Source organism: Danio rerio, chromosome 20 (genome assembly GCF_052040795.2).
Source record: "Danio rerio strain M-AB ecotype USA chromosome 20, GRCz13ab, whole genome shotgun sequence".
Classification (NCBI taxonomy): Eukaryota; Metazoa; Chordata; class Actinopteri; order Cypriniformes; family Danionidae; genus Danio; species Danio rerio.
Window position 1 is genome coordinate 21,988,073 of NC_141040.1, and position 23,383 is coordinate 22,011,455.

General features: G+C 35.6%; 3 protein-coding genes across 9 annotated transcripts in view; 2 read left to right on the forward strand and 1 right to left on the reverse strand.

The window, feature by feature from the left end:
- The window catches only part of vipas39 (VPS33B interacting protein, apical-basolateral polarity regulator, spe-39 homolog), a 219,917-nt gene extending 204,635 nt beyond the window's left edge, over window positions 1-15,282 (reverse strand). For 2 of the 3 annotated variants that reach the window (XR_015517551.1, XR_015517552.1), the window contains exons 1-6: window positions 15,223-15,282; window positions 14,799-14,891; window positions 944-1,043; window positions 715-846; window positions 601-639; window positions 454-518 (exon numbers count right to left, since the gene is read on the reverse strand). Coding sequence is in view for 1 of the 3 variants with exons in the window: in NM_001001836.1 (NP_001001836.1) it covers window positions 454-518; window positions 601-639; window positions 715-846; window positions 944-1,043; window positions 14,799-14,891 (429 nt within the window). In the remaining 2 variants the exon portion in view is untranslated. 3 annotated transcript variants of the gene reach the window in all.
- LOC147839131 (uncharacterized) lies at window positions 3,536-11,505 on the forward strand. 2 transcript variants are annotated; one of them, XM_087298105.1, is made up of 3 exons: window positions 3,536-3,570; window positions 3,703-3,810; window positions 4,163-11,505. In XM_087298105.1, exon 3 carries the CDS (start codon window positions 5,263-5,265, stop codon window positions 7,198-7,200), a length of 1,938 nt encoding a protein of 645 aa, XP_087154231.1. In that variant the 5' UTR covers window positions 3,536-3,570; window positions 3,703-3,810; window positions 4,163-5,262; the 3' UTR covers window positions 7,201-11,505. The 2 variants fall into 2 exon arrangements, with proteins under 2 accessions (XP_087154231.1, XP_087154232.1); XM_087298106.1 differs by having other exon boundaries at window positions 3,546-3,810.
- Window positions 12,189-22,722, forward strand: LOC566974 (serine/threonine-protein kinase pim-3). 4 transcript variants are annotated; one of them, XM_087298136.1, is made up of 7 exons: window positions 12,189-12,223; window positions 12,356-12,463; window positions 14,782-14,935; window positions 20,510-20,891; window positions 20,975-21,151; window positions 21,360-21,489; window positions 21,660-22,722. In XM_087298136.1, exons 4-7 carry the CDS (start codon window positions 20,546-20,548, stop codon window positions 21,667-21,669), a joined length of 663 nt encoding a protein of 220 aa, XP_087154262.1. In that variant the 5' UTR covers window positions 12,189-12,223; window positions 12,356-12,463; window positions 14,782-14,935; window positions 20,510-20,545; the 3' UTR covers window positions 21,670-22,722. The 4 variants fall into 4 exon arrangements, 3 of the variants coding, with proteins under 3 accessions (XP_087154262.1, XP_087154261.1, XP_087154263.1); XM_087298135.1 differs by lacking the exon at window positions 14,782-14,935; XR_015518282.1 differs by lacking the exons at window positions 12,189-12,223; window positions 12,356-12,463 and having other exon boundaries at window positions 21,660-21,888; window positions 22,174-22,722.
- Window positions 22,723-23,383: the final 661 nt, after the last annotated feature.

Sequence of the window (23,383 nt, forward strand, 5' to 3'; positions counted from 1 at the left end):
ATATAAACTATTATTACACTGAATGTTTGATGTAAATCGCTGCAAAAATGTATGATAGCCTTTATTATTTTTCGCTCAGAAAATATAAAATGTTTTAAATGATGCTTGAAAGACATTTTTGTTGTTGTTCAGAATACTTTTTGACCAAAAGTAACAAAATAAAAATATTACAAAAAAAATGTTAGAATGTTAAAAAATTATGATTAAAACTGAATACTGGAGTATTGGAGTGTTGCTGGAAATTCAGCTTTTAAAATACATCCAAAAACACATACTTTTAAGAAAATGTTTAAACTATAAACATTTATTTTATACAGTAAACAGTTTAAACTATAACAATATTTCTGATTAATGTGTACTGTGGTTTGATCCAAAACATTTATTTTAAAAACATCTGAAAATCATGCTGACTCAAATCGCCAAACTAACCCCAAACATCAGCATATACATTACCTTTCCATCAGACTTGGGCTTCCTCAGCTCAGGTGCGTATGTTCTAGCAGATGTTTCACTAAAAGCTAAAAAAAACAGTAAACAGCACACACTTCAATAGAACTCACACACATTAAAAATAAACATAAATCCTCCTATATAACTTACATTCGGAGAAGGACTGGAAAGCAGTAGGTTTGCTCTTGGCTGAGGGAATATAAACAGGCTCAGATTGTTAAATCCATAATGATTGAACTTAAAGATTCAAGCAGGATACAGTACCTTTAAACAGCGAGCTCAGGGAGTATCCAGAGCCCTGTTTGGACAGTGAAGGGGCGGTATCGATTTTGGGAAAGTTCTGCTCACTCCCAGAGCGGATACTGGAGGCAGTTTCCCTCACTGACCAAGAGATGCCTAGAAAACAAACACACAAGCAAGCAGAAAGGGATGATCCTCCTGTCGATGAAGCAGAGACATTGAAGACAGTAAGACCAGACAAAGGACTGCGTACTTCCCACAGGTTCCCCGCTCCAGCTCACTTTCTCAACATCGTCTTCATCATCATCATCATCCACCAGGATGCTGTTCACTGCCCGTTTGGACTCTTTCAGCTGTTAGATAAACACATAACAAAATATGTGAATCTCTGAGAGGGCCAAACGCCAGTGCTATAAAGCATTTGCAAATAACATCAGAGGAAAAGTAATTATAAGTATTGTGTAAACGCATGTTTAATGTGCTTTATTCATTCAATTTTCTTCAGCTTAGTCTCTATTTCAGAGGATGACCACAGCGGAATGAACTGCCAACTATTCCAGCATTTGTTTTACGCAGCGGATGCCCTTCCAGCTGCAATCCAGTACTGGGAAACACCCATAAACGCTCACGCTCATACACTACGGATGATTTAGCTTACCCAATTCGCTAATAGTGCATGTCTTTAGACTGTGGGGGAAATCGGAGCACCCGGTGTAAACCTACGTTGACATGGGGAGAACGTGCAAACTCCACACAGAAAAGCCAACTGACCCAGGCGGTACTCCAACCAGCCAACTTCTTGCTGTGAGGCGACAGGACTAACCACTGAGCCACCGTGCCGCCATATGTTTTATTGTTATTATTATTTTCATGTATTATCATGTTATCTATTTATGTATCTATATATATCACCTTATGCATGTATGTTTGTGTATGTGTGATATTTGACCTTATTATTTATATTCTTATTTAGTGTATAATTCTTTTGTCCTTGTTTGGTGAAATGTAACAGTGCCTGATTTATATGACTTATGTTAATTTATATTTATCAATTTTATTTCTTATTAAATTTTATTATATTATTGTATTTACGGTGTTATTTTCTCTCTGACCTAAGATGAGCCTAAAAAACTAAACCAAAAAGTATGTTAAATGTACAACTTGGTATAATATGCGTGTGGCTTTTTAAGTAATAAAATAAAATAATTTGTAAAAGATTATTTTATTTAAACTTATATTATGCAGTATGTTCAAAACAGGACTATATTGTATTTTTCAAGGAAGGCTTTCTTCAACAATGCTGCATTGGAAGTCTCAGTAAAAGTGTGGAGTTTGCATGTTCTCCCCGTGTTGGAGTGGGTTTCCTCTGCATGCTCCGGTTTCCCCCACAGTCCAAATACATGCGCTATAGGTGAATTTGGTAAGCTAAATTGATCGTAGTGTATGTATGTGAATGAGTGTGTTTGAATGTTTCCCAGTGATGGGTCGCAGCTGGAAGGGCATCAGCTGTGTAAAACATATGATGGATAAGTTGGCAGTTCATTCCACTGTGGTGACCTCTGATGAATAAAGGGACTAAGCTGAAGGAAAATGAATGAATGATTTTTATTTGACTATTTCTAGCAGTTTTTAAAAGTGATACTGAACTTTGAAATTGTATCTGTTACATAATAAAAACAGTCACAGAAAATTCTAATCCAGAGATTATTAATAGATTCTCTGGATTTTATAAATATTTAAAAGTCAATATTTTACACAATAGTCACAATAAATGGCACCATCTTGTGGAAGATATGTGATTGTGCGCCCTTACAGAACTGCATTTGCTGGAGAAACAGCTCTTTTAAAACTGAAAAGTGACTTACTCTGCTTTGAATAATAAACATTTATTTTAACTTGACAGCCATTAATGCACAAATAAGCTGCATTTCAATAATTAATGCTTTGTGAGTTTGTACAGGAGAAATAGATACAAACTCACTCTGTAACAATCAATCAATTCATGGCCCGCAGTTTTATATTAATGAAACAAGCAATGAACGAGTGTATGTTGGAAATCAAACAGCTTCGTTTAACTTAACAGGTTGAGTCTCTGCAATGTTCCAGTATTGAGTTTCAAGCCATCATATGTATATGTATAAATCTCAGTGCTCAGCATAATTGAGTTCACCCCATTTTGAAAATGAATATTTTGATCAATTTCTCAGTGATCATAGGCAGAGTATTTTGGTGCATTTACAATTTTATTAAAATATAATTTTTTGTCACCAATAATACAATTTAATTCAAGCAGAATATTACAAAATAAAAAAATGACAACCTACAAATATAACTAAATTTTTCAATTTTCCTTGCTTCTCTTGATTTTTCCTCGTTTTTAAATTTGTATTTAATATTTTTCTATAACATATAAATTTGGGTGTACTAGTTTTTGGAACGTTCAGTTATTTTGTTAGATAAGCTCCAGATTTGGCTTCAGTACTGACTAATCTAATGTATATGCACATTAGATATATAATATTGTAAAGCTTCCTATTCAAAATTTTAATTTAAAAGAGAGATCTGTGAAGGATGTACTTATGTATGTGTAACCCAGGTTACTAGTGGGTAGTATACAGCAATAGAGCAAATAGAAATATGAGGAAAAAACATTGGCAGAATACTCGATTAAATAATATACATTAAATATATTTACTTATATAAATAATTTATAATAGAGTATTATACAGCATTCAAGGGAATAGTGCTTTAGAATGACATCATCGTGCCTTACACTATAGCAGCAGATCAGCTTTCCAAAAGATAACAAATCTCGCTTGTCTGTTAGCTTGTGTTTACCGTTGCTATGGTGATTCAGTGTTCGCAAGGGAAAGCAGAGATGTAAGTTGTTATATTAATAACAGTAATATAACTATTAGATTTACATCTTTTAATGTTTTAATGCGTATTAACTGTGAAAACTGACCATTAATAAGATGCTGACATGATTTCAATCATATATTTTTAATGAAGGATTGAGAGAGAAAAAAACAAGATTTGTCTCTGAGAGTGAAATCTGCACACGAGTGCCACCTGGAGTGCCTCCTGTTTGTTTCATTTTGATTTTGAATGATTTCCTTGGTGAGTTTGTTTTTTTATTATTATTATTGTTTTCATTATAACATGATTTAAACTAGTGTCGAAAAATGTGTTTTATTAATTAACCATTTGTTTGGTCTAGTAAAAAACTCAAAGTATTATACAGAGTATTATACAAGTGATTGTGTAAAGTTTAAGTGAGAAAGAAAGTAAAATGTTGTCATTTGTAAAAAGAAAATGCCAAATAGGAGAGAGAAATAGGAAAAACACAGAAATTCAGCATAGAGAAGCATATACATGGTTATTTACTGTTGCTGTTTATTTAGAAATGTTAAACTAAGATAATGCATACACTGTAAAATGCTAATGGTTTCTTTGGCCTTGTGTTTTCAAGGCCAGGTTTTTTTTTTTGTTTGGTTTTGTTCGTTTGTGCATCTTCTTCTGGTTTATCATCGGTGAGATGTTCTATTGACGTCAGTTGCTGGATGTGATCTGCTCTGGATTCGAATTAATTGAAGTTTGAACTCTTTTCTGGATTTGGATTGTCTCAACTTCCATCGGTGCGTGTCTAATTGTGGAGTTGGACTGGCGAGCCTCCCATTGAGTGGATTCTTTGGATACACCTGTTGAAAAGATACAAAGTAAAACCTATTCAGCGTCATGGTAGGAGTGTAAATTTACAACACACTCACAAGTGCAACATCCTGGATCTCTGGAACTGAATTTGCAACCTAGTTGTTTTGCAAAAGAATCTCTTTGAAAGTTTATCACCTTTACTGGACTTTTGGAACATTTTGAAATGTTTTAAGTGAATGTTTTATTTTCATTTTTATTTTATTTGTACATTGTTCCTTTAGAGTGTTCATTCGTTGAAATTTTTGAATCTTTATAGAGAGAGGTTAACTGATTTAAGAAGGGAAATCTTGATTATTTGTTAAATAATAATACAATTTTAATATTGTATTATTAACTTACACTTGCAAACCTTTAATATAGTACTGTTATTAGCATATTAATATTATATTATTGTTATAATAGTAACCAAAATATAATATTAGCCTTAACAATAGAAAAACAGAAAAATAACAATATTAACTTACCTTATTAGTGATATAGCCTGTGAAGAAAGAGAAGTGTTATTAGAGAGTGTAAATAAGATTGAGGTCATTAGATAAGTGTGAAAAAATCTAGAATTTGTTTTATTTATTTTTATTTATTTTTATATATATTTCTGTGAACATTTTACAATACAATCTTTTAATATTCTTACCTCTGTGTCCGAGTCCTTCACTGTTGTTGTATCTTCTCTCTCTTTGGAGGAATTTAGACTTCTGAGCATCTGGTCCATTGATTAAATCTTATAATACATTTGTCTACCGAGGGTTACATACCAAAAAGTGGCGAGCCAGCCAGGAGAGAGATTGCAACAACAGTGTATAATTACAGTATTCGAGTTCACTATAAATATTACAAATCGGAGAGAACTTTAACGTCATGGATATCATAGAAAAAGAGAATGTAAATATCTCAAAAGCAGTAATTGTGGGTGGAATGACACTGACTGAGGCAGACTCAGATTTAGAGTCATGGCTTTTAAGATATGGTAGTATTAACCGACATCTTCTAATTGATGACCCTGACTGTGAGTTTCATCGACATGCTATCATAGAGTTTACACATAACTCCGCGATGAAAACATTGATGCCTCTTTTGCCTTTAACTGTAGTTAGTATGTCAAACCCAAGTACCACTTTCATGATACGTGCTTTAAGCTGCGTTTACCCTCATATTGCTAGTGATAGTGCTACTAATGGATATCTGGAGGAATTGCAAAACATTGCTAGTTTTAGTGGGAAATCCATTGAGGAAGTACTCCAAACAGAGTTACTGAAGATTAAATTTGGTCCTTCTCATGCTGAGTCACTACCTGTTTTGGATAAAAAGCTTGAATTTCCAAATGCAGCACGTTCTCAAATACTTGATCGTAGCACAGTCAGTTCACCAAATAGACTGCTGTCCCCAGTCATATCACAAAGTATGATTACTGAACAAACAGCTTTTCCTTCATCTAGAATTTCACCATTTCATGAAGTTGAGTCAACAAATTCAAAAAACCTGTCCAAGGAAAGCCTTATCCATAGAAGTACTAAACCCACAGTAACAGTGTCATCCCATCCAGCACTTACCATGGATATAATTGATCCTCCTAGCGTGCAAAAGGTAGTAGTTGAGCACATTGTCCACACAAATGACACAGCTCCAATGCACCATACCTCTTTTCGCCTCCGATCTTTCTCTGGAAAAATTCCTAGACCTGTTAATGAGCCAGATTTTGACACTTGGCGTGCCAGTGTTGATCTCCTACTGACAGATCCTTCTATATCTGACTTAAATCGAGCCAGAAGAATCATAGACAGTCTGCTTCCCCCTGCTGCAGATATTGTTAAACATGTCTCCCCTAACAGTTTACCTGCAGTATATCTGGAATTGCTGGAGTCTGTATATGGCTCTGTAGAAGACGGAGATGAGTTATTAGCCAGATTTATGAATAGCTTCCAAAACAATGGTGAGAAGCCTTCAACTTACCTGCACAGATTACAAGTACTCTTAAGCACAGCTATTCGACGAGGTGGGATATTTGAAGAAGAGAGAAACCGATATCTTCTAAAGCAGTTTTGTCGCGGCTGTTGGGACAGTTCCCTCATTGCTGAACTTCAATTAGAAAGGAGAAAAGCCACTCCTCCTTCATTTGCAGAATTAGTAGTACTTATCCGTACAGAAGAAGATAAAAATGCCTCTAAAGAAGAAAGAATGAGAAAACATTTAGGGCTAAATAAACACTATCCTGCCCCCTCGAAATTCAGACTGTCAGCTCACCAGATATCTGCCCACCAAAGTGAAACGCAGGATGATCAAACTGACACATCTCTCGCAAAGCAAGTGTGTGAACTTCAAGCTCAAGTTGTTGCACTGCAAAAGCCTTTAAGCCAGAAAGAAAAGAAAAAAAATGCAAAACCAGATGAAGTGAGTGAGCTGAGAAATGTTGTCACTGAGTTACAGGCACAGATTACAGCCATGCAAACTACAGCCACTCCAAAAATTAAAAGTGATGTAGAAGCAACTGAAATTGCTGACTTAAAGAGACAGATTGCTGATTTAAAGGTTCAACTGTCTGCCCCTGATATGTATAGAAACCGCACCAGAAACTTGCTGCCTGAACCTAGAGCAACAGATTGTTACAGAGCTAGTAAACTACCTGAAAGTAGACCTCGTCCGGGGTATTGTTTTAGATGTGCGGAAGATGGTCATCTTGCCAGCAGCTGTAGTAATGCTCCTGACCCTACTAAAGTTGCTGAGAAAAAACGCAAGTTAAGGGAGCGACAAGCCCAGTGGGATACCCAACAAGTAGCAATCATGAATCCTTTAAACTGAGGACGGTCTCTGTAGAGGGGCATACAGAGACTAAGAGAAATAATAATTGCCCTGAGAAACGTAAACAATTGTTCAACCAAAATGCGTGTGACGCACCCCCTTTGAGAAATTTACCAAGAGGATTAGTGGGAGTGAAGTGTACTGCCCAAATAACTGTTGGTAATAAAAGAGTTTCCTGCCTTCTGGACACAGGGTCCCAAGTAACTACTGTTCCCTGGTCATTTTATCAAGAGAATTTATCAAATTGTCCACTTAAATCATTGGATAACTTGCTGGAAGTGGAAGGGGCAAATGGTCAAACAGTGCCTTATCTTGGATATGTGGAATTGACTCTTAAGTTTCCCAGAGAGTTCCTTGGAACAGAGACAGAAGTGCCCACTTTAGCCCTGGTAGTCCCAGATTTGATGAACACTCCCCAAGTTCTAATTGGCACAAATTCATTAGATGCTCTTTACAGTAACTATGTCCAACAATCTGCTTCCTTTCCTCAATCAAACTTCCATGGTTACCGTGCAGTACAAAAAGTTTTAGAAGCAAGATACAAACAAGCAAGTGCTGATGTAGTGGGCTGTATCAAATTCAAGGGACATGTTCCAAAGGTAGTACCTGCAGGATGTACAGTGGTTCTTGATGGACATGTTCTAGTTAATTGTCCTCATGTAGGGAAATGTGTAGCTCTAGAGTCACCAACTTCACCCGCTTTACCTGGTGGTTTGCTAGTTGCCAGCTGTTTGCATTCCTTACCCAACAAAAGGAATCAACAGTTACCAGTTGTGTTACGGAATGAAACTCAGACCGACATTACCATCTATCCCAGAACTATAATTGCTGAATTGCGGGCAGTCCAAGAAGTAATAAAGAGTGGGCCAGTAAATTCCAGCACTGTCAATAAAGAACTTTCTGCTTGTTCCAATCTCAAATTTGACTTTGAAAATTCCCCATTGACACCTGAATGGAAGAAACGAATAATGGATCAATTAAATTCCATGCCTGAAGTCTTCGCCTTGCATGACTTAGATTATGGACATACAAACAAAGTCACTCACCGAATAAAGCTTAATGATGAGACTCCTTTCAAACACAGACCTCGACCCATACATCCTCAGGACATTGATGCAGTACGAAAACATTTGCAAGACTTGTTAGCAGCTGGAATTATCCGAGAGTCAGAATCCCCCTTTGCCTCCCCCATAGTAGTTGTAAGAAAGAAAGACAATTCTGTACGTCTTTGCATTGACTTCAGAAAGCTGAACTCACAAACCATTAAAGATGCCTATGCCCTGCCAAATCTGGAAGAGGTCTTTTCAGCACTAACTGGTTCGAAATGGTTCTCTGTCCTTGACTTAAAATCAGGATATTATCAGATTGAGATGGAGGAAGCTGACAAAAGTAAAACTGCCTTTGTGTGTCCCTTGGGGTTCTGGGAGTTCAATAGGATGCCCCAAGGCATTACCAATGCCCCAAGTACGTTTCAAAGGCTGATGGAAAGATGCATGGGTGACTTGAATAGGAAAGAGGTGTTGGTCTTCATCGATGATCTGATCATTTTCTCTGAAAGTTTAGAAGAGCATGAATCAAGGCTGATGCACGTTTTGAAAAGGCTCAAAGAATATGGACTGAAGCTATCGCCTGAAAAGTGCAAGTTTTTCCAGACTTCTGTTCGATACCTTGGTCATATTGTATCAGAAAATGGAGTGGAGACTGATCCAGTGAAAATCGAGGCCCTAAAAACCTGGCCAAGACCTAGAAATCTCAAAGAATTAAGATCTTTTCTGGGATTTTCTGGATACTATAGAAGGTTCATTCAGGATTATTCCAAGATAATCAAACCCCTTAATGACCTCACAGTAGGGTATCCACCTCTTCAAAAACGTCACCTACAAGAGAACAAGAATAAGCAATATCTGGACCCCAAAAAGGAATTCGGAGACAGATGGAATCAGCCCTGTCAACAGGCCTTTGACATGATTATTGAGAAACTCACCTCTGCACCTGTTCTGGGATTTGCAGACCCAAAGCTTCCTTATGTTCTGCATACTGACGCCAGTACCACTGGGCTTGGGGCAGCCTTATACCAGAAACAAGAGGGACAAATGCGGGTCATTGCTTTTGCAAGCAGAGGGTTGACAAGAAGTGAAAGCCGGTATCCAGCTCACAAGCTAGAATTTCTAGCTCTTAAATGGGCAGTCACATCTAAATTCAGTGACTATTTGTATGGAACAGAATTTGTGGTCGTAACTGATAGCAACCCTTTAACTTACATTCTGACATCTGCAAAGCTTGATGCTACCAGTTATCGCTGGTTGTCAAGTCTGTCCACTTACAATTTCAAGCTCCAGTATAGGGCTGGAAGTCAAAACTGTGATGCAGATGGCCTTTCAAGACGACCACATGGTGAGCTTTTAGATGACCCTGCATCCCAGAAAGAGAGAGAGAGAATTAAACAGTTTACCCTTCATCATTTAGATGAATTTGGAGTTGAAGATTCTCTTATCCTCCCAGAGGCCATAAAAGCCATCTGTGATCGACATCAGATTGGAAATTCCTCACATAAATGCAAATTTTCCAACCCTTCCATTGCCCTTGTTGAGTCCTTAGCCCTGCATGCAGATGTATTACCAAATGAGTTTGAACAAGAAAATGAGCATGGTCTTCCAGTCATTCCTTACCTGTCCAACGAAGAGTTAAAGAGACAGCAGAGAATGGATCCTGATCTCAAATTCATTATTGATTGTTTACAGCGGAATGAAAAACCTTCTAGTTCAAAAGACCAGTCGCTTGCTGTTACTCTGTGGATAAGGGAATGGAGCAGATTAGAATTAAGGGATGGATTGCTTTATAGGAAGAAGCAAGATCAGGAAAGCACTCACTATCAATTAGCCTTACCTGTAGCTTTACGTGGAACAGTGTTGAAGAGTCTCCATAATGATATGGGACACATGGGCATGGAGAGGACACTTGACCTTGTCAGAACCAGATTCTTTTGGCCAAAAATGTCATCATCTGTGGAAGAGAAAATTAAGACATGTGAGAGATGTGTACGTAGAAAAGCGTTTCCTGAAAAAGCAGCTGAAATGATGAACATCAAGACTACCAGACCATTGGAGTTGGTCTGTATGGACTTCTTGTCTTTAGAGCCAGATCAGAGTAACACCAAAGATATATTAGTTATTACAGATCACTTCACCAAATATGCGGTGGCTGTGCCTACCAGAAACCAGAAGGCGCAGACTGTGGCTAGATGTTTATGGGAAAACTTTCTAGTACATTATGGATTTCCGGAAAGACTGCACAGTGATCAAGGACGAGATTTTGAGTCAAGCCTCATCAAAGAGCTATGTCTCGTCGCAGGTATACACAAAGTGAGAACTACTCCTTACCACCCAAGAGGAAATTCAGTGGAGAGATTCAATAGGACCCTTCTCCAAATGTTGGGTACTCTTGAAAACAAAAAGAAGTCGTGCTGGAAGGAGTTTGTCAAGCCTTTGGTGCATGCCTACAATTGCACTCGAAATGATGTAACAGGATACACTCCCTATGAACTTATGTTTGGTAGACAGCCCAGGCTGCCAGTCGACTTAGCCTTTGGGTTACCTGTGGATCGTTCTACCAAATCCCACTCTCAGTATGTAAAAGATCTGAAAGAAGGTTTAAGAGAGAGCTATGAAATTGCCATCAAAAACTCTGCAAAAGTAGCCCAACGTAACAAGCGCAGATTTGACAAACATGTCGTTGTTTCTACTCTTGATGTGGGAGATAAAGTCCTTGTGCGAAATTTGAGGCTAAGAGGAAAGAACAAACTGGCAGACAAATGGGAACCAGATGTCTATGTAGTTATCCGTAAAGCTGGAGATCTCCCAGTATATGTAGTCCAGCCTGACGGAAAGACCGGTCCAGTTCGAACTTTACACAGAGACTTACTTCGACCTTGTGGATATTTGTCTGAAAATGAAATTGAAGAAATGAGTCCTCCAAATGTTCAACGTAAGCCCAGAACTAGGTCTAGCTCTGCTCTAGAATATGCTCCCAAAGAACATCAAATGAGTGATCAGTCAGAATCTGAGGATGACTCTCTATATATTAGAAATGCAGGACGCCAGTTGGAATCCATTACAACGACTGTGTTACCTTCATCACAAAGTCCAGTGCTTGTAAGGAACTTACCTGGCATAGAGCCCATTGAACCACTCCCTGTCGTGGTGAACCCTGAAAAAGAAACCTTACCTGATTCCAGACTAGAAGAAGACTTAACAGAAAATCAAAGAGATGATGTCAATGAGAATTTCTTATCTGTGCTGAACCCTGCTGATATTGACCCCAAAGAAATTGAACCTGAAAGAAGTGGAAATAGTGTTGAAGGACAGATCCATAGAAGGGCGCTTGAATTAGATCCTGTTGATGTATCCCATTCTAATGATCAAAATCCACATGTCAAAAATGTTTCAAGTAACCAGCCAATAGTGGATGAAAACCTAGATACCAGTGGCCCTAGACGCTCAAAAAGGCAATGTAGACCACCTAATAAGCTTGAATATCATAAACTAGGAAATCCCTTGACACTAGTCATTCAGTCCTTACTACAAGGTCTGAGTTCTGCCTTTACCACATCGTTAGAAGAACCCATACTCACTAGAGATCAGCCCTTTGTTGTGCCAGACCCTTTTCCAATTGCAGTGACAACCCAACCCCGTACATGCCCGAGGACGTGCCTGAATTCAGGGGGGGAATGTGTAACCCAGGTTACTAGTGGGTAGTATACAGCAATAGAGCAAATAGAAATATGAGGAAAAAACATTGGCAGAATACTCGATTAAATAATATACATTAAATATATTTACTTATATAAATAATTTATAATAGAGTATTATACAGCATTCAAGGGAATAGTGCTTTAGAATGACATCATCGTGCCTTACACTATAGCAGCAGATCAGCTTTCCAAAAGATAACAAATCTCGCTTGTCTGTTAGCTTGTGTTTACCGTTGCTATGGTGATTCAGTGTTCGCAAGGGAAAGCAGAGATGTAAGTTGTTATATTAATAACAGTAATATAACTATTAGATTTACATCTTTTAATGTTTTAATGCGTATTAACTGTGAAAACTGACCATTAATAAGATGCTGACATGATTTCAATCATATATTTTTAATGAAGGATTGAGAGAGAAAAAAACAAGATTTGTCTCTGAGAGTGAAATCTGCACACGAGTGCCACCTGGAGTGCCTCCTGTTTGTTTCATTTTGATTTTGAATGATTTCCTTGGTGAGTTTGTTTTTTTATTATTATTATTGTTTTCATTATAACATGATTTAAACTAGTGTCGAAAAATGTGTTTTATTAATTAACCATTTGTTTGGTCTAGTAAAAAACTCAAAGTATTATACAGAGTATTATACAAGTGATTGTGTAAAGTTTAAGTGAGAAAGAAAGTAAAATGTTGTCATTTGTAAAAAGAAAATGCCAAATAGGAGAGAGAAATAGGAAAAACACAGAAATTCAGCATAGAGAAGCATATACATGGTTATTTACTGTTGCTGTTTATTTAGAAATGTTAAACTAAGATAATGCATACACTGTAAAATGCTAATGGTTTCTTTGGCCTTGTGTTTTCAAGGCCAGGTTTTTTTTTTTGTTTGGTTTTGTTCGTTTGTGCATCTTCTTCTGGTTTATCATCGGTGAGATGTTCTATTGACGTCAGTTGCTGGATGTGATCTGCTCTGGATTCGAATTAATTGAAGTTTGAACTCTTTTCTGGATTTGGATTGTCTCAACTTCCATCGGTGCGTGTCTAATTGTGGAGTTGGACTGGCGAGCCTCCCATTGAGTGGATTCTTTGGATACACCTGTTGAAAAGATACAAAGTAAAACCTATTCAGCGTCATGGTAGGAGTGTAAATTTACAACACACTCACAAGTGCAACATCCTGGATCTCTGGAACTGAATTTGCAACCTAGTTGTTTTGCAAAAGAATCTCTTTGAAAGTTTATCACCTTTACTGGACTTTTGGAACATTTTGAAATGTTTTAAGTGAATGTTTTATTTTCATTTTTATTTTATTTGTACATTGTTCCTTTAGAGTGTTCATTCGTTGAAATTTTTGAATCTTTATAGAGAGAGGTTAACTGATTTAAGAAGGGAAATCTTGATTATTTGTTAAATAATAATACAATTTTAATATTGTATTATTAACTTACACTTGCAAACCTTTAATATAGTACTGTTATTAGCATATTAATATTATATTATTGTTATAATAGTAACCAAAATATAATATTAGCCTTAACAATAGAAAAACAGAAAAATAACAATATTAACTTACCTTATTAGTGATATAGCCTGTGAAGAAAGAGAAGTGTTATTAGAGAGTGTAAATAAGATTGAGGTCATTAGATAAGTGTGAAAAAATCTAGAATTTGTTTTATTTATTTTTATTTATTTTTATATATATTTCTGTGAACATTTTACAATACAATCTTTTAATATTCTTACCTCTGTGTCCGAGTCCTTCACTGTTGTTGTATCTTCTCTCTCTTTGGAGGAATTTAGACTTCTGAGCATCTGGTCCATTGATTAAATCTTATAATACATTTGTCTACCGAGGGTTACATATGCAGAGCACTGTATGTATATGGCGACGCGGTGGTGCAGTAGGTATTGCTGTCGCCTCACAGCATAAAGGTCGCTGGGTCAATTGGCATTTCTGATTTCTGTGTGGAGTTTGCATGTTCTCCAGTTCGATTGGGTTTCCTCAAGGGTGCTCCGATTTCCCCCACAGTCCAAAAACATGCGGTACAGGTGAATTGGGTAAGCTAAAACTGTCCGTAGTGTATGCATGCGAATGAGTGTATGAGTGTTTCCCAGCGATGGGTTGCAGTTAGAAGGACATCCGCTGCGTAAAACATATGCTGGATAAGTTGGCGGTTCATTCCGCTGAGATGACCCCAGTTTAATAAAGAGACTAAGCCAAAAAGAAAATGAATGAATAAGTATGTGTGTGTATTTGTGTATACATATATACATATATACATATATATATATATATATATATATATATATATATATATATATAGTTTTTTTCCCCGTCATGTTGTCCACTTGAAAAAATCTTTATTTATATTTATTTCACCATCTGCAAAATGATTATTGTCTACATAAAATTGTTGCTAATGGTTTTCAGCAGAATTATACATTTCTTTATTTATTGTTAAGGTGGTAACGTAAATCATGAACCTTACGTGAGGGAGCTTCTTTACGCAAACGAAACATAATTATGATTACAAGTAGTGATTTTAAGGGTGGAAAAAGTGTGTATAAGTCAGAACAGTGAGTATTTTAGCTATGGCAGTCTCGTATTCGTCATCAGGCTTGTTTTGGGCTATTTTAATTGGCCTTTGGGCTGGTTTGTTATACAGACCTGTCAACCTCGTCCGGTAGTGTTTAGAGCAGTTCAATAGCTAACAAATTACTTTTGAAAAGCTCTTGTTGTCTTTATAATATTAAATAATAAGCATTTAGGAGTGACAGGGCCATACAGTTCAGTAATGATACTGTGGTTAAAAAAAACGATAATGCTCCACAGAAAGACGCTGAACTCACCCGTGAAAACTCATCGTCTTCATCATCGAAGGTGAAGGCTTTGAATTTGGAGCTGTTCCAGTACTCATCATCCTCAGGTTTGGCTCGTGTCATCTGAAAACACACTGACTGAATTGAGCAAACAGCAGGAGCTGCAGGTCTCTCACTGCATCAACACACTCTGATCTTTAAACACACACTTTTTATTCACAGATGTGTCTAAACTTGATCAGCTCCTAACCGACGCACTTCACACAGCTGTCTCTTCATTTATTATCCATATACACTGCTGTTGTCAGAAACTGTCAATACGACGTTTCATGATTCGCTAATGTAACGTGTAATGTTAAAAACATTTATTCCTGTGCGTTGATACAATGCTGCGATTTGGATGTTTATGAAACAAACGTATCGTTATGGTTTTATAATCTCGATACAGACTTACCTTCGGAATATTACAGTGAAAAAATCAACCCATGAAACGTCAGATTTGTTAGCTACTACTTCCTGGTTCCAACATGTCGCCAAAATAAAAGTCTGACTGTTAAAGGATAAAAGACCTTAACCTGCCGTAAACTTAATTAACCTAGTTAAGCCTTTATAGTAGTGTCTTGGAAATATTATATACTAATATTATTTAGTGTCATCATGGAGAAGATAAAATAAATCAATTATTAGGAATGAATTATTAAAACTATTATATTTAGAAATGTGTTTAAAAAATCGTCTTTCCGTTAAACAGAAATTGGGGAAAAAATAAACAGGGGGGCTAATAATTCAGTTGGTTCTCTGAATTTTTTGGATTTTAGCACTTTAAGTTACACATTCAAGGTTAATTGGTTTAAGCAGTTTAGGAAAAAAACAACATGTTTGTGGAATTTTATTCCATGAGTTTCTTCTCATGTGTAACTTTAAAATTGAAAAGCTACCAGCTAAATTATGATTTTCATAAACAAGTACTCCTAGCTTAGACACTGATAAAGCACAACTTTTCACCCCATCTGTCTTTTATTTGGAACAACGGGAATGTTCTGTATAAGAATAAATCTATATTTTTAAAAAGTTGGTTAGATAAAGATATACTGTTGATTGGCCAATTAATAAACTTCAAAGGTCTACTATTTTCATAAAAAGAATTTAGAACATTTTCAATTTCCTGTTTCTCCAAAAGAATTTTCTGTAGTTATGGGATCTATCCCATCTGGTCTTGTTTCTCTATTAAGAGGTACCGTCACTTTATCGCAAATTTCACTTAATTTGGTCGATTCTTATATTGGAAGGTTATGTTTTGCTTCTCCCTGTAAAATAATAAAAGGGTAGTCCGTTTATTATTTCAGCAGAGTAGTATTAGTCTACCAGGTGTGACTGCTTATTGGAATAATGCAGTGGATAATATTTGTTGGAAAAAGGTATGGATGCTTCCTCATAGTTATTTTCTAACAAATACAGTAAAAGAGATTTCTTATAAAATAATTAATAAATTCTATTCGGATCGTTATTAAATGAAAAAAAAAAATCAAAGTGATATCTCCTCCAACTGTTCCTTTTGTGATGACTGTTTTGAACTGGTTTTTCTTCTTTTTGGTACTGTCCACTTACAAAAATATTTTGGAAAAATGTCTTGAATTTTACTCGAAGTAAAATTGATAGTGAATGTACTTTGTATTGGAAGCATGAAGTCTTGGGCTTTACTGAATATGAACAACCTAAAAGTAAACAGTTGTATGGGGTGAACTTAATTTTGCTGCTTGCTAAATTCAATTCAGATTCAATTGACTCATAACCAAAAGGCTCTTAAAACTTCATCTGTCTCCGGTTCTTTACCTATGTTTAATGAGTAAATTTAGCCTTTTCAATATGTATTTTTTTATATACCCCCTGTGTTTAGCTGTTTCTTCTTCTTTTTTTGCAGTTCTTTTTCTTCATTGTTAAAGATGATCTGCCTATTTGTTGATGTATGTATAAATTGTATACACTGTTTATAGGCTTAATAAAAAAAAATCAGTTGTTTCTGTCCCTCTCCCTCTCTCTCTCTCTCTCTCTCTCTCTCTCTCTCTCTCTCTATATATATATATATATATATATATATATATATATATATATATATATATATATATATATATATATATACAGTTGAAGTCAGAATTATTAGCCCCCTTCAAATTTTTTTCTTCTTTTTTAAATATTTTCCAAATGATGTTTAACAGAGCAAGGACATTTTCACAGTATTTATAATAATATTTTTTCTTCTGGAGAAAGTCTTATTTGTTTTATTTCGGCTAGAATAAAAGCAGTTTTTAATTTTTTAAACAATTTTAGGGACAAAATTATTAGCCCCTTTAAGCTTTATTTTTTATCGATAATCTACAGAACAAACCACTGTTATACAATAACTTGCCTAATTACCCTTACCTGCCTAGGTAACCTAATTAACCTAGTTAAGCCTTTAAATGTCACTTTAAGCTGTATAGAAGTGTCTTGAAAAATATCTAGTAAAATATTATTTACAGGCATCATGGCAAAGATGAAATAAATCAGTTATTAGAGATGAGTTATTAAAACTATTATGTTTAAAAATGTGTTGAAAAAATTAGCTCTCCCTTAAACAGAAATTGGGAAAAAAAAATAAACAAGAGGTCTAAAAATTCAGGGGGGCTAATAATTCTGACTTCAACTGTATATATATATATATATATATATATATATATATATATATATATATATATATATATATATATATATATATATATATTGAGAGAGATAATTTTTAATCTTTTAGTTTATTTTCCACTTATTTAAATGTCATTCTGTGTTCTTGTATTGATATGCATGTACTGTATATACCCTGAGCTCCTGAAAAAAAAATCCTTGTATGTTTGTGCACACTTGGCGAATAAAGCTCATTCTGATAATATATAAATACATAAAATACTGGAATTTACAGCAAAACAGCAAAATTTTATAACTGCCATACTCACTCACTATCCTTTGGTTAGTCCCGGATTTATAGTATCAGGGGTCACCAAAGTGGAATGAACCACCTTTTACTCAGGCATGTGTTGTATGAAGCGCATGTCTGTCCATCCAGAACCCAGCACTGGAAATATTATATAGTGTGCAGTGCACTATAATGGAAAACACGCATACATTCTCTCTCTCCCACACGCATACACTATGTCCAATTCGTGTTTAGCCAATTCACCTATACTGCATGTCTTTTGGAAACTCATGCACACGGGTGGAAAACATGCAAATTCCAAACAAAACCGCCTCATGGCCCAGCCAGGATTCGAACCGGTGACCTTCTTGCTGTGAGGTGACAGTGCTAACCACATTCAACTTCCCAATTGCATAAATGTAAGTTGTCCTAGTATTGTGTGTATGTTTAAGTATATGTGTATATATTTAAACACATTTTAAAAATATATATACAAAAATTAATTTATAAAAATGTATTAAATTTATACAGAAAATGTAACTTTAAATAGGAAAATAACTGTTTAATATGTGACATGACATAGACATCCATCATGCTTGCTTCCTGTCCGTGTCCTTAAAGCTATGTATATCATGCAGCATTTAAACCAGGGATACAGTTGGCGGCCCGTGGGCCACATGCGACCTAGAATTAACCTCAGAGTGGCCCAGCCTGTGGTTCCGCCTATAGATAATAAATTAATATATATTATTTATATATATTTATAAAAACATTTCTCTCTCTCTCTCTCTCTCTCTCTCTCTCTCTCTCTATATATATATATATATATATATAAATATATAAAGAGAGAGAGAGAGAGTATATTAATATAAATATAAAGTATTTAATATGTCTATGGTCCAGCCAAAAACATGCAATCCTACGTAATTACGTAGCCTGCAACACGCAAACAATGCAGAGCGTGCGGGTATAAGGAGGCAGAGTTCTTCTTTCAAAAGCAGACGAAATTTCTAGAATAACCTATTTTGCTTCAACCATATATCTAGATAATAAAACAGTGAAGTCCATTGATACTTTATTTAATTTCTTATGGAAGAATCGTGTACACTATATATACGTTAGTCTGTTGTTTTAAATTCCCTTAAATATAGGGGTCTTCACTTTTTGGATTTTTCTTCTGTAAATAATACTCTTAAAATGAATTTGAATAAACCTTCTCTCTGGAATTTTATTCCCAATTTTATTTTTAACCCACTTGGAGGTCTTTCCTTTACATTATTATGCGTTAATAAAATTGAGAAATTACCAGTGAAGCTCTCTGCTTTTCATGCTCAAGCCTTGTTGGCGTGGAAACTGATCTACAAGCACAATTTTTCACCACAGCGTTATGTTATTTGGAACAATAGATGTATTTTGTATAAATGCAAGAGTATCTTTTTGGAGAGGTGATTTGAAAAGGGTGTTGTTTTAGTTAACAACTAAACTTGTAGACATATCGTCACCTTAGAATTATAAGGTTCTATCTGACATTTTTGTCAAAATTGAGTTAACAAATTCTTATTAAATGACAACTTATTTACATTATGGGTTGTTTTTTTTTAATACGTTTTTTACATTTTAAGACTTTTTATTTAAAAAACAAATTTTACACATATACTGTTTGCTATGGAATGCAAAAACTTTGAGGCTCAATATCTCAAAATCATTCAGAACACAGATAGAACCTTATAACTCTAAGGTGACGATATGACCGATAAGTTTCTTGTACATTTTAACTCTCCTGTAACCTCCAAAGAATTTTCTCTTGTTTTCTCTGCAGTTAATTCTAATATTCTTTCCTTTTTTTAGAGGTGTAACTTCATTTATAAGCCCATAATCAGTCTAGTTGATGCAGTGTGTGGTAAAATTTGTTTCTCACAGCCTAAAAATAACAAATTTATTCGCTCTCTTTTTTTAAACCAAGTTGTATTTAAACCTAGCTCTATTACGTTTTGGAATAATTTTGTAAGAATTCCTAAATGGGAAAGTACTGTATTTAGTCATTGTCTCACAAATTTTTGGTTACAAATAAGATAAAAGAAATACATTTTAAACTTATTTATAAATTGTACCCGGTTAAACATTTCCTCAGTAAATTTAAAAGGGATATTGATATAAGTTGCTCTTTTTGTTCTTTGCATTTGGAAACTGTACCCCACATCTTTTGGCACTGAGGTTATGTTAAAAAGCTTTGGTATGATGCGTCTGTTTTTATAAAAGAAAAAAAAAGGTACTCTTTAATTTTAATCTGCATTTTAAAAACATATTCTTTGGATATTTTAATTATGATAATTTGATATGACAAAGTTTTTGTTATTAACCTATTTATTTTGTTCATTAAGTTTCATATTCTTAAGTGTAAATTTTCCAACATGAAACCCTGTTTTACTGTGTTTTATAAGGAACTGAAAAATTACTTTCGCACTATTCAGCATCGTGCTAATCGAGGGGCCATTAAAACTGTCCAATTTTCAAAATTTTTGATTAAATGTAAAGGTCCTGCTTATTTGTAAGAATTGTTATTTATTTATACTCTTGCTTTTATGTTTGTTTAATTTATTTATGTTTGTACTGTTGTTATTATTTACTTTCTATCACCCTGGCATTGTTTTGTTTACTATATTGTCATGAATCTGTTGTTTAAAGCATAATAAAAAAGAAGAAAGGAAAACAGTGTGCTGGTATAACATAGGTTACTTACTATCAATGTCTTTCTCAACAAAAAAGAAATCTGAAAATCTGTTTATTTTTCTAGGATGGTCATTCCGAACCTGTGCTTGCGGAAGTGGCAATGATGCTCAGGTTGATGAATGACCCAACTTGTCCCAGCATCATCGGATTGCACCACTGGGTTGAGAATAAGAAGGACTTCTATTTCATTCTGGAGTACGCAGAGTCATCCCAGATCTTGGCTCGTTACGTCAGACGTACATCGGGCATTGATGAAAACCAAGCTCGCCGGTTAATGCGTCAGTTGATCCAAGCCGTCAAGTTCTGCGCTGAGCGTGGAGTTTTCCATGGTGATATCCACGCGGAGAACATCCTGGTGATTCAACCTCGATTAGAGCTCAAACTGATCGACTTTGGTTGTGCTCGACCAATTACCAGCGAGCCTTTCAAAAGCCGTGATTATGGAGGCGAGTTGGCATTTTGTGTTGGTTTCTTTGGTCACAGTATTGTCTTATGAAATGACTGAATTCTGAAAATGTCTCTCTTACAGGAGCCATAGTTTACACACCACCTGAGATCTTGAGGGATCCCACATTCTTTCCTAACCCGGCATACGTCTGGACAATAGGCCTCATCCTGTATGAAATATTGCACAGACGATTGGCCTTTACCAACACACGTTCGATAATCATTGGAAAACTTAAGACAGACCTCACCTTATCTTCAGGTAAGCAGACACCTCAAAACGATCTCAGCCTCGGAGACAGAATGAAATATGTCAGTCAAGAGTAAAACAGGATGAAATATAATGCTTACAGGCACTGTAGATATTACAGTTATTTAATTGTGGATGTTTTGTAACATTTGATGTTGTAAGATTTAAACACGTTCATGAATCTTGAGACATATTTCACACTCTCTGTGACACTTTTCAGCATGCCTGGAGCTGATTTCCCAGTGTTTGGTCCGCCATCCAGAGAAGCGGCTACAGTTACATCAGGTTGAAGAGCACCAGTGGTTCAATCCAACGAGCCCAAATCCTGCGCAGCAGCTAGACAAGAGGAGGTAGAGGAACACACCGAGCACAAAGCTACATCTTCATTCTTTCTTTGCTTCATGCTATTCCTGGTGTTTTCTCTTCTGCTCTTTTTAGAGTCTCGAGTCTTATTTGACAGCCCTCCATGTTACTGCCTAAATCACTTTGTGTTGTTTCTGATTGTTTTTCTTCATTTTAGAAAACACTAGAGAAGCGAGGAGAAAAGCAGCATTTCCAGACATTTCACAAGACTGTTAAAGTTATTAATTACTCCCTCATGTCATTCCAAACCCCTAAGACCTTCCTTTTCTTCAGTGTCAGTCGTGGACTGTTGATGAGAGCTCTGTCCTGCACTGTATGTGTGTCGCACTGCTGACGTTTACCTCAGATGTGCCCACGCTTTGTTTAAATGAGAGGAAGTCGCGCAGGCCTCTGGGTTATACATCAGCAGCGTGAGCAAGTGCAACACATATACAGTGCAGTACAGCACTTCTCAAGTGATTATTTTTGTTTTATAAATGAATTTTCACTTCGAAATTACAGCTGTAGCTCCAAACCCCTGACACCTTTCTTCATCTTCAGAAAACAAATGAAAATATTTGAGATCAAATCATCAAATCATGAGAGCTCTGTCCTGCACTGTATGTGTGTCCACTGCTGACGTTTACCTCAGATGTGCCCACGCTTTGTTTAAATCAGAGGAAGTCGCGCAGGCCTCTGGGTTATACGTCAGCAGCGTTACATGCATACAGTGAACGTGCGGCTTGAGGGTCAGAGAGCTCTCAGATTTCATCTAAAATGTTTTCATTTCTGTTCTCAATATGAACTAAACATGAATATGAACTAAGGAGATGAGGTGAGCAATTAATGACAATAATGGTAATTAAACACCGCAGCTCTGCACAAGACATTTGGCCATAGGAAAAATGGTTGTACTTAACTGAACTTCTACTCTGAAAACTGGACTGACCCAGTTTCAATTCACTTCTATGTTAAGCTGCTTTGACACAATGCACATTATAAAATCGCTATAAAAATAAAGATGAATTGAACTGAACTGGATTTCTCCTCTAAAGTGTCATTAAAGATCTGCTCAACTGTTTCTACTTTATAATTGAATCTGGTGTTCTGTCATAAGAGAGTCTGATTGTTTTATAATCAAGTGTTCATAATTGTTTTGTAATGTATTGTTCTTTGAATTGTTTTGTAATGAATTGCTTTTATATGCTGTTTATAATTCAAATAAAATCCTGTGAATCAAACTGAAGCTCTGATCATCATTTCTGTAAGTTTTCTAAACGACTCCTTACTCAGTTAAAGAGATAGTTCTCCCTAAACTATTTACTCAAGTGGTTCCAAATCTATGAGTTTCTTTGTTTTGTTGAACACCAAAGGAGATTCTTTGAAGAAATCTGAAAATCTGTAACCATTGATGTCCATAGTAGGAAAAAAAATACAACAGAAGTCAATAGTTACAGGTTTCCAGCATTTTTTAAAAAATACCTTCTTTTGTGTATAACAGAAGAAACTCATAGTAAGGGCTGAGTAAAAGATGACAGAATACTCATTATCGGGTAAAAGAATCTTTTCAACAAAGCAGTAGTGCCATATACTATGATTTAAAACTAAATTGTGGAGTCTGTTTAGCTTTATGGAACCACAGAGAAGGTTTTACTGTTAGACAATATGTTGTTTTATTTTACAATATCATATACTAATACAACGAATAGTGTACTGGGCTAATCTTTTAATCTGTGCTGATCAGATAGGTCAGATATGTAGCCTATGTCAGTTTTTTTTTTTTTTTTTTCTGTTGTAAGTGGAGAAAAAAAAAGAATCTACCTCAGATTCTGTTAATTCAGCTCTTTTTGTATGCACCTTTTGCTCTGCAAACCTACCCAAGTTAAAAGTGAAACAACGAAT